The sequence below is a fragment of the Bos javanicus genome, chromosome 7 (assembly GCF_032452875.1).
Source record: "Bos javanicus breed banteng chromosome 7, ARS-OSU_banteng_1.0, whole genome shotgun sequence".
NCBI lineage: Eukaryota > Metazoa > Chordata > Mammalia > Artiodactyla > Bovidae > Bos > Bos javanicus.
In genome coordinates this window covers 37535064-37550620 of record NC_083874.1, presented here as the reverse complement: position 1 = coordinate 37550620, position 15557 = coordinate 37535064, and the positions used below count along the sequence as shown (strand labels likewise).

At 42.7% G+C, this 15557-nt stretch overlaps 1 protein-coding gene across 4 annotated transcripts in view; it reads right to left on the bottom strand.

The window, feature by feature from the left end:
* The window catches only part of FAF2 (Fas associated factor family member 2), a 71243-nt gene extending 56546 nt beyond the window's left edge, over window positions 1-14697 (bottom strand). For 2 of the 4 annotated variants that reach the window (XM_061423020.1, XM_061423023.1), the window contains exon 1: window positions 14582-14697. In XM_061423020.1, the coding sequence (XP_061279004.1) occupies window positions 14582-14644 (63 nt within the window). In that variant the 5' untranslated portion in view covers window positions 14645-14697. Of the gene's footprint in view, window positions 1-13918; window positions 14016-14581 lie in introns of all 4 variants that reach the window. The other 2 variants (XM_061423022.1, XM_061423021.1) reach the window with 2 other exon arrangements.
* Window positions 14698-15557: the final 860 nt, after the last annotated feature.

Here is a 15557-nt window from a genome sequence, read left to right as displayed (position 1 = left end):
ATGCAAAGTCTAAACCACAAGGAGTTATCATGTCACACCTCTCAGAATGGCTATCATAAAAAGAACACAAATAAACGCTGGCAAGGGTGTAAAGAAAAGGGGAACCTTGCACACCACTGGTGGGAATGTAAATTGGTGTAGCCACAAAACTAAAAAACAAAACTAAAAACAAAACTACCGTATGACCCAGCAATTCCACTCCTGGGTATATACCTGAAAAACACAAAACAAAATGGTCAAAATTTGGACTCCCCTGGTGGTCCAGTGGTAAAGAATCCACCTACCAATGCAGAGGACACGGGTTTGATCCTTGATCCTCGAAGATTTCCACATGCTGTGGGGCAACTAAGCTCATTTATCACAACTACTGAGCCCAAACACCCTAAAGTCTGTGCTCTGCAACAAGATAAGCCATGGCAATGAGAAGCCACATGCTGCAACCAGACAGCAGACCCTTAGTTGCTTGGCAACTAGGGGAAGCCCAGTTTAGCAACTAAGACCCAACACAATCAAAATAATTAATTAACTGCTATTAAATGGAGTAAACTTTTAAAACTTGCAAATAACTATATTGTATACCTGTAGCTTATATAATATTGTACACCAACTATACTTCAGTTAAAAGATACAGTGTGTACACATACATACACATATATGTACAATGAAATATTACTCAGCCATAAAAAAAGAATGAACTATTGCTATCTGCAGCAACATGGATGGGCCTGGAGAATATCATACTAAGTAAGACAGAAAATCAGTCTGATTTTGGTGTTGACCATCTGGTGATGTCCATGTGTAGTCTTCTCTTGTGTTGTTGGAAGAGGGTGTTTGTTATGACCAGTGTGTTCTCTTGGCAAAACTCTCCCCTATAATGAAAAGGACATCTTTTTTTGGGTGTTAGTTCTAGAAGGTCTCATAGGTCTTCAGAGAACTGTTCAACTTCAGCTTCTTCAGCATTACTGGTCGGGGCATAGACTTGGATTACCATGATATTGAATGGTTTTCCTTGGAAATGAACGAACATCATTCTGTCATTTTTGAGACTGCATCCAAGTACTGCATTTCACACTATGTTGACTATGAGGGCTACTCCATTTCTTCTAAGGGATTCTTGCCCACAGTAGTAGATATAATGGTTGGTCATCTGAGTTAAATTCACCCATTCCAGTCCATTTGAATTCGCTGATTCCTAAAATGTTGAGTTCTCTCTTGCCATCTCCTGTTTGACCACTTCCAATTTGCCTTGATTCACAGACCTAACATTCCAGGTTCCTATGCAACATTGCTCTTTACAGCATTGGACCTTGCTTCCATCACCAGTCACATCCACAACTGGGTGTTGTTTTTGCTTTGGCTCCGTCTCTTCATTCTTTCTGGAGTTATTTCTCCACTGATCTTCAGTAGCATATTGGGTACTTACCAACCAGGGGAGTTCATCTTTCAGTGTCTTATCTTTTGCCTTTTCATACTGTTCATGGGGTTCTCAAGGCAAGAATTCTCCGGTGGACCACATTTTGTCAGAACTCTCCACCAAGACCTTAGACAAGGCTGTGGTCCATGTGATTAGATTAGTTTTCTGTGATTGTGGTTTCTAGTCTGTCTGCCCTCTGATGGAGAAGGATAAGAGGCTTATGGAAGCTTCATGACGGGAGAGACTGACTGAGGGGGAACTGGGTCTTGTTCTGACAGGTGGTGTCACGCTCAGTAAATCTTTAATCTAATTTTCTGTTGATGGGTGGACCTGTGTTTCCTCCCTGCTATTTACCTGGGGCCAAACTATAGTGGCTACTCCACTGGAGGAGCTACTCCATGTTCAAGGTCAGGAGGGGCGGCAGTGAGGAGATACCCCTCGTCCAAGGTAAGGAGCAGCGGCTGTGCTTTGTTGGAGCAGCCGTGAGAGATACCCCACGTCCAAGGTAAGACAAACCCAAGTAAGACGGTAGATGCCGTGAGAGGGCATCAGAGGGCAGACACACAAACCATAAACACAGAAAACTAGTCAATCTAATTACACGGACCACAGCCTTGTCTAACTCAATGAAACTAAGCCATGCCGTGTGGGGCCACCCAAGACGGACGGGTCATGGTGGAGAGGTCTGACAGAATGTGGTCCACTGGAGAAGGGAATGGCAAACCACTTCAGTATTCTTGCCTTGAGAACCCCATGAACAGTATGAAGAGGCAAAATGATAGGATACTGAAAGAGGAACTTGCCAGGTCAGTAGGTGCCCAATATGCTACTGGAGATCAGTGGAGAAATAACTCCAGAAAGAATGAAGGGATGGAGCCAAAGCAAAAACAACACCCAGTTGTGGATGTGACTGGTGATAGAAGCAAGGTCTGATGCTGTAAAGAGCAATATTGCATAGGAACCTGGAATGTTAAGTCCATGAATCAAGGCAAATTGGAAGTGGTCAAACCGGAGATGGCAAGAGTGAACGTCGACATTCTAGGAATCAGCAAACTAAAATGGACTGGAATGGGTGAATTTAACTCAGATGACCACCATACCTACTATTGTGGGCAGGAATCCCTTAGAAGAAATGGAGTAGCCATCATGGTCAACAAAAGAGTCCGAAATGCAGTATTTTGGATGCAATCTCAAAAATGACAGAATGATCTCTGTTCATTTCCAAGGAAAACCATTCAATATCATGGTAATCCAAGTCTATGCCCCGACCAGTAATGCTGAAGAAGCTGAAGTTGAACAGTTCTATGAAGACCTAGAAGACCTTTTAGAACTAACACCCAAAAAAGATGTCCTTTTCATTATAGGGGACTGGAATGCAAAAGTAGGAAGTCAAGAAACACCTGGAGTAACAGGCAAATTTGGCCTTGGAATACAGAATGAAGCAGGGCAAAGGCTAATAGAGTTTTGCCAAGAGAACGCACTGGTCATAGCAAACACCTGCTTCCAACAACACAAGAGAAGACTCTACACATGGACATCACCAGATGGTCAACACCGAAATCAGACTGATTATATTCTATGCAGCCAAAGATGGAAAAGCTCTATACAGTTAGCAAAAACAAGACCAGGAGCTGACTGTGGCTCACATCATGAACTCCTTATTGCCAAATTTAGACTTAAATTGAAGAGAGTAGGGAAAACCACTAGACCATTCAGATATGACCTAAATCAAACCCCTTATGATTCTACAGTGGAAGTGAGAAATAGATTTAAGGGACTAGATCTGATAGACAAAGTGCCTGATGAACTATGGATGGAGGTTCGTGACATTGTATAGGAGACAGGGAACAAGACCATCCCAATGGAAAAGAAATGCAAAAAAGCAAAATGGCTGTCTGGGGAGGCCTTACAAATAGCTGTGAAAAGAAGAGAAGGGAAAAGCAAAGGAGAAAAGGAAAGATATAAGCATCTGAATGCAGAGTTCCAAAGAATATCAAGGAGAGATAAGAAAGCCTTTTTCAGCTATCAATGCAAAGAAATAGAGGAAAACAACAGAATGGGAAAGACTAGAGATCTCTTCAAGAAAATTAGAGACACCAAGGGAACATTTCATACAAAGATGGGCTTGATAAAGGACAGAAATGGTATGGACCTAACAGAAGCAGAAGATATCAAGAAGAGGTGGCAAGAATACACAGAAGAACTGTACAAAAAAGATCTTCAAGACCAAGATAATCACGATGGTGTGATCACTCACCTAGAGCCAAGCCAGACATCCTGGAATGAGAAGTCAAGTGGGCCTCAGGAAGCATCACTACGAAAAAGCTAGTGGAGGTGATGGAATTGCAGTTGAGCTACTTGAAATTCTGAAAGATGATGCTATGAAAGTGCTGCACTCAATATGCCAGCAAATTTGGAAAACTCAGCAGTGGACACAGGTCTGGAAAAGGTCAGTTTTCATTCCAATTCCAAAGAAATGCAATGTCAAAGAATGCTCAAACTACCGCGCAATTGCCTCATCTCACACGCTAGTAAAGTAATGCTCAAAATTCTCCAAGCCAGGCTTCAGCAATACGTGAACCGTGAACTTCCAGATGTTCAAGCTGGTTTTAGAGAAGGCAGAGGAGCCAAAGGTCAAATTGCCAACATCCGCTGGATCATGGAAAAAGGAAGAGAGTTCCAGAAAAACATCTATTTCTGCTTTATTAACTATGGCAAAGCCTTCGACTGTGTGGATCACAATAAACTGTGGAAAATTCTGAAAGAGATGGGAATACCAGACCACCTGACCTGCCTCTTGAGAAACCTATATGCAGGAAGCAACAGTTAGAACTGGACAGGGAACAACAGACTGGTTCCAAATAGGAAAAGGAGTACGTCAAGGCTGTATATTGTCACCCTGCTTATTTAACTTCTATGCAGAGTACATCATGAGAAACACTGGGCTGGAGGAAGCACAAGCTGGAATCAAGACTGCCCGGAGAAATACCAATAACCTCAGATATGCAGATGACACCACCCTTATGGCAGAAAGTGAAGAGGAACTCAAAAGCCTCTGGATGAAAGTGAAAGTGGGGAGTCAAAAAGTTGGCTTAAAGCTCAACATTCAGAAAACGAAGATCATGGCATCTAGTCCCATCACTTCATGGGAAATAGATGGGGAAACAGTGGAAACAATGTCAGACTTTATTTTTTGGGGCTCCAAAATCACTGCAGATGGTCACTGCAGCCATGAAATTAAAAGACGCTTAGTCCTTGGAAGGAAAGTTATGACCAACCTAGATAGCATATTCAAAAGCAGAGACATTACTTTGCCAACAAAGGTCCGTCTAGTCAAGGCTATGGTTTTTCCTGTGGTCACGTATGGATGTGAGAGTTGGACTGTGAAGAAAGCTGAGCGCCAAAGAATTGATGCTTTTGAACTGTGGTGTTGGAGAAGACTCTTGAGAGTCCCTTAGACTGCAAGGAGATCCAACTAGTCCATTCTGAAGGAGATCAGTCCTGGATGTTCTTTTGAAGGACTGATGCTAAAGCTGAAACTCCAGTACTTTGGCCACCTCATGGAAAGAGTTGACTCATTGGAAAAGACTGACGCTGGGAGGGATTGGGGGCAGGAGGAGAAGGGGACAACAGAGGATGAGATGGTTGGATGACATCCCTGACTCGATGGTTGTGAGTCTGAGTGAACTCCGGGAGTTGCTGATGGACAAGGAGGCCTGGCGTGCTGCAATTCATGGGGTCGCAAAGAGTCGGACACGACTGATCGACTGAATTGAACTGAAGCTATAGTGGAGGTAATGAAGATAATGGGGATCTCCCTCAAAAGATCCCATGCATGTACTGCTACACTCAGTGCCCCCAACCCTGCAGCAGACCACCATCAACGCACGCCTCTGGCGGAGACTCCCAGATACCCACAGGCAAGTCCGAGACAGTCTCCTGTGGGATCACTGCTCCTTTCTCCTGGGTCCTGGTGCACAAGGTTCTGTTGTACCCTCCAACAATCTATTTCCCAGTCCTGTGTACGTTCTGGCAGGTCTATGGTGGGGTTAACGCCAACCTCCTCCAAGAGGACTTATGCCATACCCACACCCAGAGCCCCTGTCCCTGCTGTAGTCCACTGCTGACCCATACCTCCACAGGAGATGCTCAAACACAGTTCTCAGTCTCTGTGGGGTCCTTGGGACCTGGTGTGCACCAAGATTTTTTGAGCCTTCTAGGAGTTTCTGGCGGGAATGGGGTTTGATTCTAAACGCGAATTCGCCCCTCCTACTGCCTTGCTGGGGCTTCTCCTTTGCCCTTGGGTGTGGGGTATCTCCTCACAGCCATTCCAGCGCCTACCGTCTTACTGAGGTTTCTCTGACCTTCGACGTGCGGTATCTCCACGTGGCCGGAAGGACTGATCATTGAAAGGACTGATCACTGATCACTGTTCATGGGAAGGACTGATGTTGAAGCTGAAACTCCAATACTTTGGCCACCTGATGCAAAGAAGTGACTTATTTGAAAAGACCCTGATGCTGGGAAAGATTTAAGGCCGGAGGAGAAGGCGACGACAGAGAATGAGATGGTTGGATGGTATCACCGACTCAATGGACAGGAATGTGAGTAAACTCCAGGAGATGGTGATAGACAGGGAGGCCTGGCGTGCTGCAGTCCATGGGGTCACAAAGTGGCAGACACGACTGAGAGACTGAACTGAAGACAGAACAAGATGCATATCATATCCCATATCTATGGCATCTAAAAATAGTACAAATGAATCTATATACAAAAACAGAAACAGACTCATGATTACTAAAAGGGAAAGGAATAAGAGGAGATGAGAGATAAATTAGTAAGAGAATGGGATTAAAAGCTACAAACTACCATACATAAAATAGACAAGCAACAAGGATTTACTGCGTAACACATGGAACTAAATTCAGTATCTTTTTTGTTTAGTTGCTAAGTCCTGTCCAAATCTTTTGAAGACCGCACGAACTGCAGCCCGCCAGGCTCCTCTGTCCATGGAATTCTCCAGTCAAGAATAATGGAGTGGGTAGATATTTCCTTCTCCAGGGATCTTCCTGACCCAAGGGTCGAACCTGGGTCTCCTGCATTGCAGGCAGATTCCTTACCATCTGAGCCACCAGGGAAGCTCTAAATGGCCAATAAACACAAGAAAAAATGCCCATCATTATTTAGGTCATTAGGGAAATGCAAATCAAAACAACGAGATAATATCTCACACTTTTAGGAAGGTTTCAAAGATGAATGATTAACAAATGTTAGTAAGGATGTGGAAAAACAGGAACCTTCACATACAACTGCTAGGGAAAATGGTATAACTGCTTTGAAAAAAGTTTGGCAATTTCTCAAAAAGTTAAAGTTACCATGTGACCCAGCAATTCTACTCCTAGTTGAAACGAAAACATGTCCCAATAAAAACTGGTATGCAAATTCACAGCAGTATTAATAAGCTGAAAAGTGAAAACAACACAAATGGCCATGGATTGAAGAATGGATAAACAAAATGTGTTTTATCCACACAATGAAATATTACTGGCCATAAAAAAAAATACCGATACAGGCTACAATATGGATGAATTTTGACAACATTATGCTAAATGAAAGAAGTGAGGCACAAAAGGCTGTGTAGTATATGATTCCATTAATACCAAATGCCCAGAACTGGCAAAATCCTTAGAGACAGATTAGTGGTTACCAGGGGTGAGAAGGAAAGAATGGGGAGTGACTGCTAATGGGTTTCTTCCTGAGGTGACAGAAATACTCTAGAAGTACACAGCAGTAATGACCCCCCAACTTTGTAAATATACTACAACCATTGAACTACATACTTTAAAAGGATTAATTTACAATTTTAAAAGGGTTAATTTATATGTGAATTATATCTCAATAAAACTGCTATTAAAAGAGCCCAAGACATAAAACTAGAAAATTAGCAGTTAGAAAATTAGTAATGATCAGAAAACATGATAAGAAACTGGATAGAAAATAAAGTTAAAAAAAAAAAACTAGATAAATATGCAAAATACCACAGTGTTTCTATTGGTAACCACTTAGAAACAAACAGGTATCCCATTCACAGGGTGACGAAAACTACAAAATACCTAGGAATAAGTTCAATAAGGAACGTACAAAAATCTAAAAGAAAGTAACCAAAAATATTTTAAGGGACATGTGACATCTGAATAAAGAAATGTACATGTTCCTGAACTTCAACCAGTCCCAAATTAATATATTATTTTAAGCAATTTCTATAATTCCATGGCTGCACAAAATGATTTTTAAATGTACATGAAAGAACTTGTAAGAATTACCAATAATCTAAAAAAAGAATAGGGAAAGAGTCCTGTCCTCTCAGATATTAAAATTTGATATAAAGCTGGTATTATTAATTCAGTAATGCTACTAGCAAATAGGTTATAGAGAAGTATGATAAAGAGGACTACTCAAATCAGTTGGGGGAGGAACTGACTATTTAGCTAACCTACAGTCTTTACTGGAAAAATGTGAAGTTGGTTTCTCATCTCATATATACAGAAATTAATTCCATATGGATTAAAGACCTGATTTTAAAAATACATCTGTAAAATATTTTTAAAACAATAGAGAACATTTGTATAACCTCATTAAGTGGAAGGCATTCTTACACAAAATACACAATCAAAAGGCCAGAAAGAACAAAAAGGCAATCAGTCGACAATTTTAAACAAGTCTAAGGGAAGAGATAATGATACTAAAGCTGAAACTCCAGTACTTTGGCCACCTCATGCGAAGAGTTGACTCATTGGAAAAGACTCTGATGCTGGGAGGGATTGGGGACAGGAGAAGGGGACGACAGAGGATGAGATGGCTGGATGGCATCACTGACTCAATGGATGTTGAGTCTGAATGAACTCTGGGAGTTGGTGATGGACAGGGAGGCCTGGCGTGCTGCGATGCATGGGGTTGCAAAGAGTCGGACACAACTGAGTGACTGAACTGAACTGAAGGGAAGAGATAACAAGCAAAGATAAATGATGTCATGAAAGAAAATATTTGCTATACACGTCCAGTATAGAGAACTTGTACAAACTGCTAAGAAAATGTCAAATAATCCAAAAGAAAGTGAACAAAGGATAAACAGGGAATTTATATAATAACTAACCATAAATAGCCAAAAGAACTTCAATCTCATCCACAATCAGGAGTTTATAGAACAATGAAATTGAAAATCAGCACATTTTATTTGGCAACCAGAAAACATAACTTCCATTTAATGTGGGACACATGCATTATCTCTATTTTTTTAAAACAGAGACTGATAAGCCAATCTGTCACTCTTATATTCCTACTCTTTTCCATTTGAAATAGCTTAAAACAAGTGTTTGCATTAGCTGTTCAAACTCAAGTGACTGCAAAACAAAAATCAAGAATTATAACTACCACTATCACTAGAAATGCAAATTGAGGTAAGGACTCTGAAAATTTAATCAGATTGACAAAAACTGAAAAGATACCATCCAATGCTGGCAAGGATGTGGAGAAGCAGGTCGTCTCACATCCTCTCAGTGAGACCATGGGCTGCCAAAACTTCCTGGAAAGTAGTCTAGCACATTTTTAGGATTCTGTTTAGAATTAAAAGCCCTGCTATATTAGCTATATCCCCTAGAAAGTGAAAGTGAAGTCGCTCAGTCGTGTCCAACTCCGTGCAACCCATGGACTGCAGCTTACCAGGCTCCTCCATCCATGGGATTTTCCAGGCAAGAATACTGGAGTGGGGTGCCACTGCCTTCTCCAGGGGATCTTCCTGACCCAGGGACTGAACCCAGGTCTCCCACATTGCAGGCAGACGCTTTAACCTCTGACCCACCAGGGAAGCCCATCCATCCTTAAATTCCCTGAACACTTCCTTCACTTTCATGTTCTAACTGAAGCTTGGCTTTTCCCTAAAAATACTCCCTCATGGAAAAAGCAAGAGAGTTCCAGAAAAACATCTATTTCTGCTTTATTGACTATGCCAAAGCCTTTGACTGTGTGAATCACAATAAACTGTGGAAAATTCTGAAAGAGATGGGAATACCAGACCACCTGACCTGCCTCTTGAGAAATCTGTATGCAGGTCAGGAAGCAACAGTTAGAACTGGACAGGGAACAACAGACTGGTTCCAAATAGGAAAAGGAGTATGTCAAGGTTGTATATTGTCACCCTGCTTATTTAACTTATATGCAGAGTACATCATGAGAAACACTGGGCTGGAAGAAACACAAGCTGGAATCAAGATTGCCGGGAGAAATATCAATAATCTCAGATATGCAGATGACACCACCCTTATGGCAGAAAGTGAAGAGGAACTAAAAAAAAAGCCTCTTGATGAAAGTGAAAATGGAAAAGTTGGCTTAAAGCTCAACATTCAGAAAACAAAGATCATGGCATCCGGTCCCATCACTTCATGGGAAATAGATGGGGAAACAGTGTCAGACTTTATTTTTGGGCTCCAAAATCAGTGCAGATGGTGACTGCAGCCATGAAATTAAAAGACGCTTAGTCCTTGGAAGGAAAGTTATGACCAACCTAGATAGCATATTCAAAAGCAGAGACATTACTTTGCCAACAAAGGTCCGTCTAGACAAGGCTATGGTTTTTCCTGTGGTCACGTATGGATGTGAGAGTTGGACTGTGAAGAAGGCTGAGCACCGAAGAATTGATGCTTTTGAACTGTGGTGTTGGAGAAGACGCTTGAGAGTCCCTTGGACTGCAAGGAGATCCAACCAATCCATTCTGAAAGAGATCAGCCCTGGGATTTCTTTGGAGAAAATGATGCTGAAGCTGAAACTCCAGTACTTTGGCCACCTCATGTGAAGAGCTGACTCACTGGAAAAGACTTTGAGGCTGGGTGGGATTGGGGGCAGGAGGAGAAGGGGACGACAGAGGATGAGATGGCTGGATGGCATCACTGACTCGATGGACGTGAGTCTGAGTGAACTCCAGGAGTTGGTGATGGACCAGGAGGCCTGGCGTGCTGCGATTCATGGGGTCACAAAGAGTCAGACACGACTGAGCGACTGAACTGAACTGAACTGAAGCCCTCTCCCGTTTTCTCTCTCCTACCTGTGGGTATGGAAGTGAGAGAATGGTGCTCCTTGTTCATTCCCACTTTGGGGGATTCTTCTTCCCTTCTCCTTAAAAAGTCCATCTTCATGTAGAGGAGATTAAGAGAATTCACGTTAGCGATGATTTCCAGGATTAGAATCACACTCTTGGACTTTCTTTATTGTGTTTTCTGTCTTAAAAGTGTCCCATACTATTTCCACTGGCCCTACTCACTCACCTGTAGGTGAAAACAAAATCAAAACCTAAAGCCAGAGAGGCAGTGTTAGGTGACAGGAAAGAGAACCAGACTTCTGGATTCTAAGCTCATCACTAACCTTAGGTAAACTATATCCTCATCCTAGTTTACTCACCAACACCAGAACCTACACCATGCTTACTGGGAGGACTTAATGATACAATGCATCTAGAGCACTTTGGATAAGTAAATGTTCGATAACTGTGTGTGTGTTAGTCACTCAAGTCTGCCATGTCTGACTCTGACCCTACGGACTACTGCCTGCCAGGCTGCTCTGTCCATGGTATTTTCCAGGGAAGGATAATGGAGTGGGTTGCCATTTCCTTCGCCAGGGGATCTTTCCAACTCAGGGATTGAACCTGGGTCTCCTGCATTGCAGACAGATTCTTTACCATGTGAGCCACCAGGGGAGCCCAATAAGTGTTCAAACAACATAAAAATAAATACACCTTCAAACCTCAAATTTCATACTCCTGTACAAGAAGAAAAGAACTCTTCCTCTACTGGCCACGCATAGCTCCTTCAGTCCCTTCTCTTTGCCCATGTCATTCTTCTCCAGGTGTTCAAACAAAACCTAGAGGCAGTACACCACGCAAGTCTGCTACACTTGGTAACTTGGAAAAATGGACTTCAATACAAATGACCTTCCCCGTATTTGCATTAGCTCCTCTAAAAACCCATTATTTCCCATTTGAAGCACCTAAAACAAATATGGCATCGTTTACTCATATTCAACTAGATCCAAAATAAAGAGGAGAAAATAACTAGAAAAATCTTAAAAGACATAATACGGACTCAGAACCTGCTAAATATACCCTAAGGAGTTCCAATCAAATCACATGTCACAAAAACGGTAAAACAGAAGAAACCTGAGATTTCCAAAATATTTTACTTTTTGCTAATTTCAATATATAAAATGAAGCAACATTATTAAAAACTGACTCCTAGCAGTATCATCTGCTCTGATCCCTGTGGAGAGTCCAAGCACACGCTCCATACTTTTAGTGAAGCAAACTTGAAACCCAGTGTTATTTCACTCGAGAGTTAGAAAAAACCTTTGGTGGCTCCTCATGCCTACAGATTAAACTTTAAACCATTGAACATTGCTCTGAAAGGCCTCCAAAATCTGGCTCTAATTTACCTTTCCAGTCTTATTTTAAACTTCCAATTCTTGAAATCCATCACAACAAACACATTCCACATTATTTCACAGTCATCTCTCAGCTATGAACATATTCCTGCCCACCTCCAGTTATTTCATTCCTCCTTCAAAGTAGCAAAGAACAGTGGAAGGAGTCCAGCCTTTAAGTTCAGATCTAGACCCACTAGATTTCTAATTCTAATTCCATCCCCACTGCTTAATACCTTAATTATCTGGAGAAAATACTTCAACAGACCCATTTCCCTACCTAGGAGGCATACGACCTGTGGCACCTTCACAAGGCTATTTTGAGAATTACGCATAATGGTTATAAACTGTCTAGCACCATGCCTGAGGCACAGTAGAAACTTAATGGTAACTACTAAGCCAACTTCTTTACCCCTCCCACCTTCATCAATACTATTATTCCCTAAATTTCCTTGGTTTATACCCCTATGTTTATTATACTTATGAGCACTAATACACTGAAAAATATCGATTATTTATGTATATGTCTGGCTTCTCCATTAGCTTATAGGCAAGATGGCTATGGGTATGGATTTCTAAATCTCTGTCACTTACTACTTCAGCAAGTTACCTGGCCTCACAGAACCTGTTTCTTCGTTAATACACTGAATTGGGGTTAACACCTTACAGTGTTATGAAAAGGTTTAAAAGAGTTAATGTACATCAAATACCTGGTATAATGCTTGACACCTAGTAAATTTCGGAGTGTTAATGGTAATCTGGATGGTGAACCTGATCCAAGCAATTGCTTAGAGAACACACAAATGTAAAATGTACTTGCCTTATTAAATAAAGCAATCTTAATACAATTCTAACCTGCTACTCACCTCTCTTATTGATAGAAATACCCAGTGAAGACAAAAACAGAGGTTCCCATGCACTTTATCTCAGAAATGCTACCACATATTCATGTTCTTCCAGGACCAGATTTAGTACTTCATGACTCGTTTACGGTTCACATCACCTCATTACACTTTAAAACCATACAGGGGCTTATCTCTCAAGAGTTGTAAGGAATAAAATGATCTGCCAAAGTTAAACAAAACTCTGAAATTAGTGGTCTACCAGGAAGTGGAAGCTAGTTGTTCGCTCTTTATTCATTCTAATTCTAATCTGCTGTATCATCAATTTCTCTACTCAGAACTCCAATCAAATGTCAACTACTCCTATGACAGTATTTTCCAATCTATACGCTTCCAACCCACTGCTTGATTTAAGAGAAAACACTTCAAAATTAACTGCAGCGAAATCAAGGAAACCACAGAAAAGCTAGAACTTACAAAAAGGAAAAAAAAAAGACAGTATTAGAGCACTGGCATTCCACTTTCAGCTGTACACTGCTACTCCCACGTGTTGCACAGCATCACCTCAAGAACTCAGGAAATGCTGAGGAAATGCAAGGGACCTGGCTTTAAATCTGACACCATAACCTACTAGCTGTGTAAACCAGGCATGTTACTTCTTAAGCCTCATATCCCTCATCTTTAAAACAGAGATTGTGACTATATGAATCTCATAGGGCCACTGTATTAAATACAATTGTTGTATTAAACAATTAAACTCTTGTATAAAATGCATTAGTGTGCTAAGTGTTTCAGCAAAGTACTTAGACCACCACACTCAATAAATGGTATTCTAACCATTTGGTGTTATGGCCTGAGCACTACAGTTCTTGGTAAATATCGCGGAATTAATGAACACTTAGCACAGTTTATATTAGGAAACAGGTGCACCACTAATTTTAATTCTACCCTAAGTTAAATAAGGATTAACAGTTGCAATACTGTTTGAGAGAAGTTTACTGTTTATGAAGCCCTTTAAACATCCATAAACTCACTGTGATCTCCACAACGTCCTTAGGGGGTAAACACTCAAGACATGTACCGCAGAAATAAACTGGTACCCATTAGGGTAACACAGAGCCAAGGTAACCTAAGTTTCCTCCAACCGGATTCTCCAGCTCAGGGATAAGGTGTTTAGTGTCAAAAGTGTTTAACCTACACATCCACTAAAACGAGGCAGACTGCAGCAAGTGTACCGTCCATCCTCCTCAGAGTCAAGCGCGTGAGTCCAGGAATCAGCTCCAGGAAATAACCCCCTTCAGAAGGCACAGATGACATTTACAACGCTGCATTGTTTCAATACGAGGTGTCCTCCCACACCTTTAGGGTGGGGGCCATTTCTGCCCCCGCCCTACCAAAGCGCCCAACACAGGACCTGGCACCTAAAAAGCCCTCAATGTTTGTAGAAATGGCATGGGGAAGTTGGTGAAAAGCTCTAACAGAGACCCGAAACGAGGCCAACTCCACGGTGGGGATTAAGCATCTCAGCGGATCCAGAGTCGTGGGCGGAGAGGGTCCAACCGGTAACCTGGTTGGAAAGGATGGCTAAGGACGGGCACTGCTAAAGGGGAACCTGGAGAGCTGACCCTCTGATGAGAGAGAGCGAGAGCAGGTCTGGCCGCAGCCATTCCTGGAAGGCCGGGGACAGACAGAGGTTCGCAGGCCGGGGGCACCTAGCAGGGCAGTTGGCGGCTGGGGGGGAGGGGGCCGTCTGCTGGTCTGAGAAGAATCTCGGGCCCAATCTGAGCAGGGTTCTGGGCTCCTCTAGGGACCCACTCCCTAGCCCGCGGCAACATTCGCTGCACCGAGTGCTCGCTGCTACCTGAAACTGCAGCAGCTTCTCTGTCTGCTCCTGGGTTAGATCCCGCTCCTCAGGCGCCGCCATTTTGCCGCCGCCTCTACGCTTCTGACCCGTCCGCACCGTCACCCGCCGGAAGTGACCTCAGCAGCACCCACATCCGGTCTGAACGGCCGCCGGCGCGCAACTGCGTCTGCGCATGCCGGCCCAACCCAGGTGCTGGGGTGGGATGGAAATAGTGATAAGTTCCGCCGCCAGAGGGCGCCTTCTCTCGTGCTGACCCCGAACACTTCCGAAAATAGTCCAGGAACTGTGTGGACAAGACGCCTTTTGGAGTTAGGCGAAGGCAGGATAGATCTTTGAAAGAAAAGTTATGACCAACCTAGACAGCATATTAAAAAGCAGAGACATTACTTTGCTAAATGTCCGTCTAGTCAAAGCTATGGTTTTTCCAGTAGTCGTGTAGGGATAGGAGAGTCGTGAGAGTAAAGAAAGTTGAGCGCCGAAGAATTGATGCCTTTGAACTGTGGTGTTGGAGAAGACTCTTGAGAGTCCTTTGGACTGCAAGGAGCTCCAACTAGTCCATACTAAAGGAAATCAGTCCTGAATATTCACTGGAAGGACTGATGCTGAAGCTGAAACTCCAATACTTTGGCCATCTGATGCAAAGAACTGACTCATTTGAAAAGACCCGGATGCTGGGAAAGATTGAAGGCAGGAGGAGAAGGGGAAGACAGAGGATGAGATGGTTGGATGGCATCAGCGACTCAATGGACATGAGTTTGAGTAAACTCTTGAGAGTTGGTGATGTATAGGAAGGCCTGGCATGCAGCAGTCAATGGGGTTGCAAAGAGTCAGACATGACTGAGTGACTGAACTGAACTAAAGTCAGGATCTTCCAGACTTATGACCCTTGAATAGACCTCAGAGCCAAGAGGTTCCGAATGCTTCGGTAACTCCCTAATGCCACTCGACAGATTTTGCCTGCTCTTTAACCATT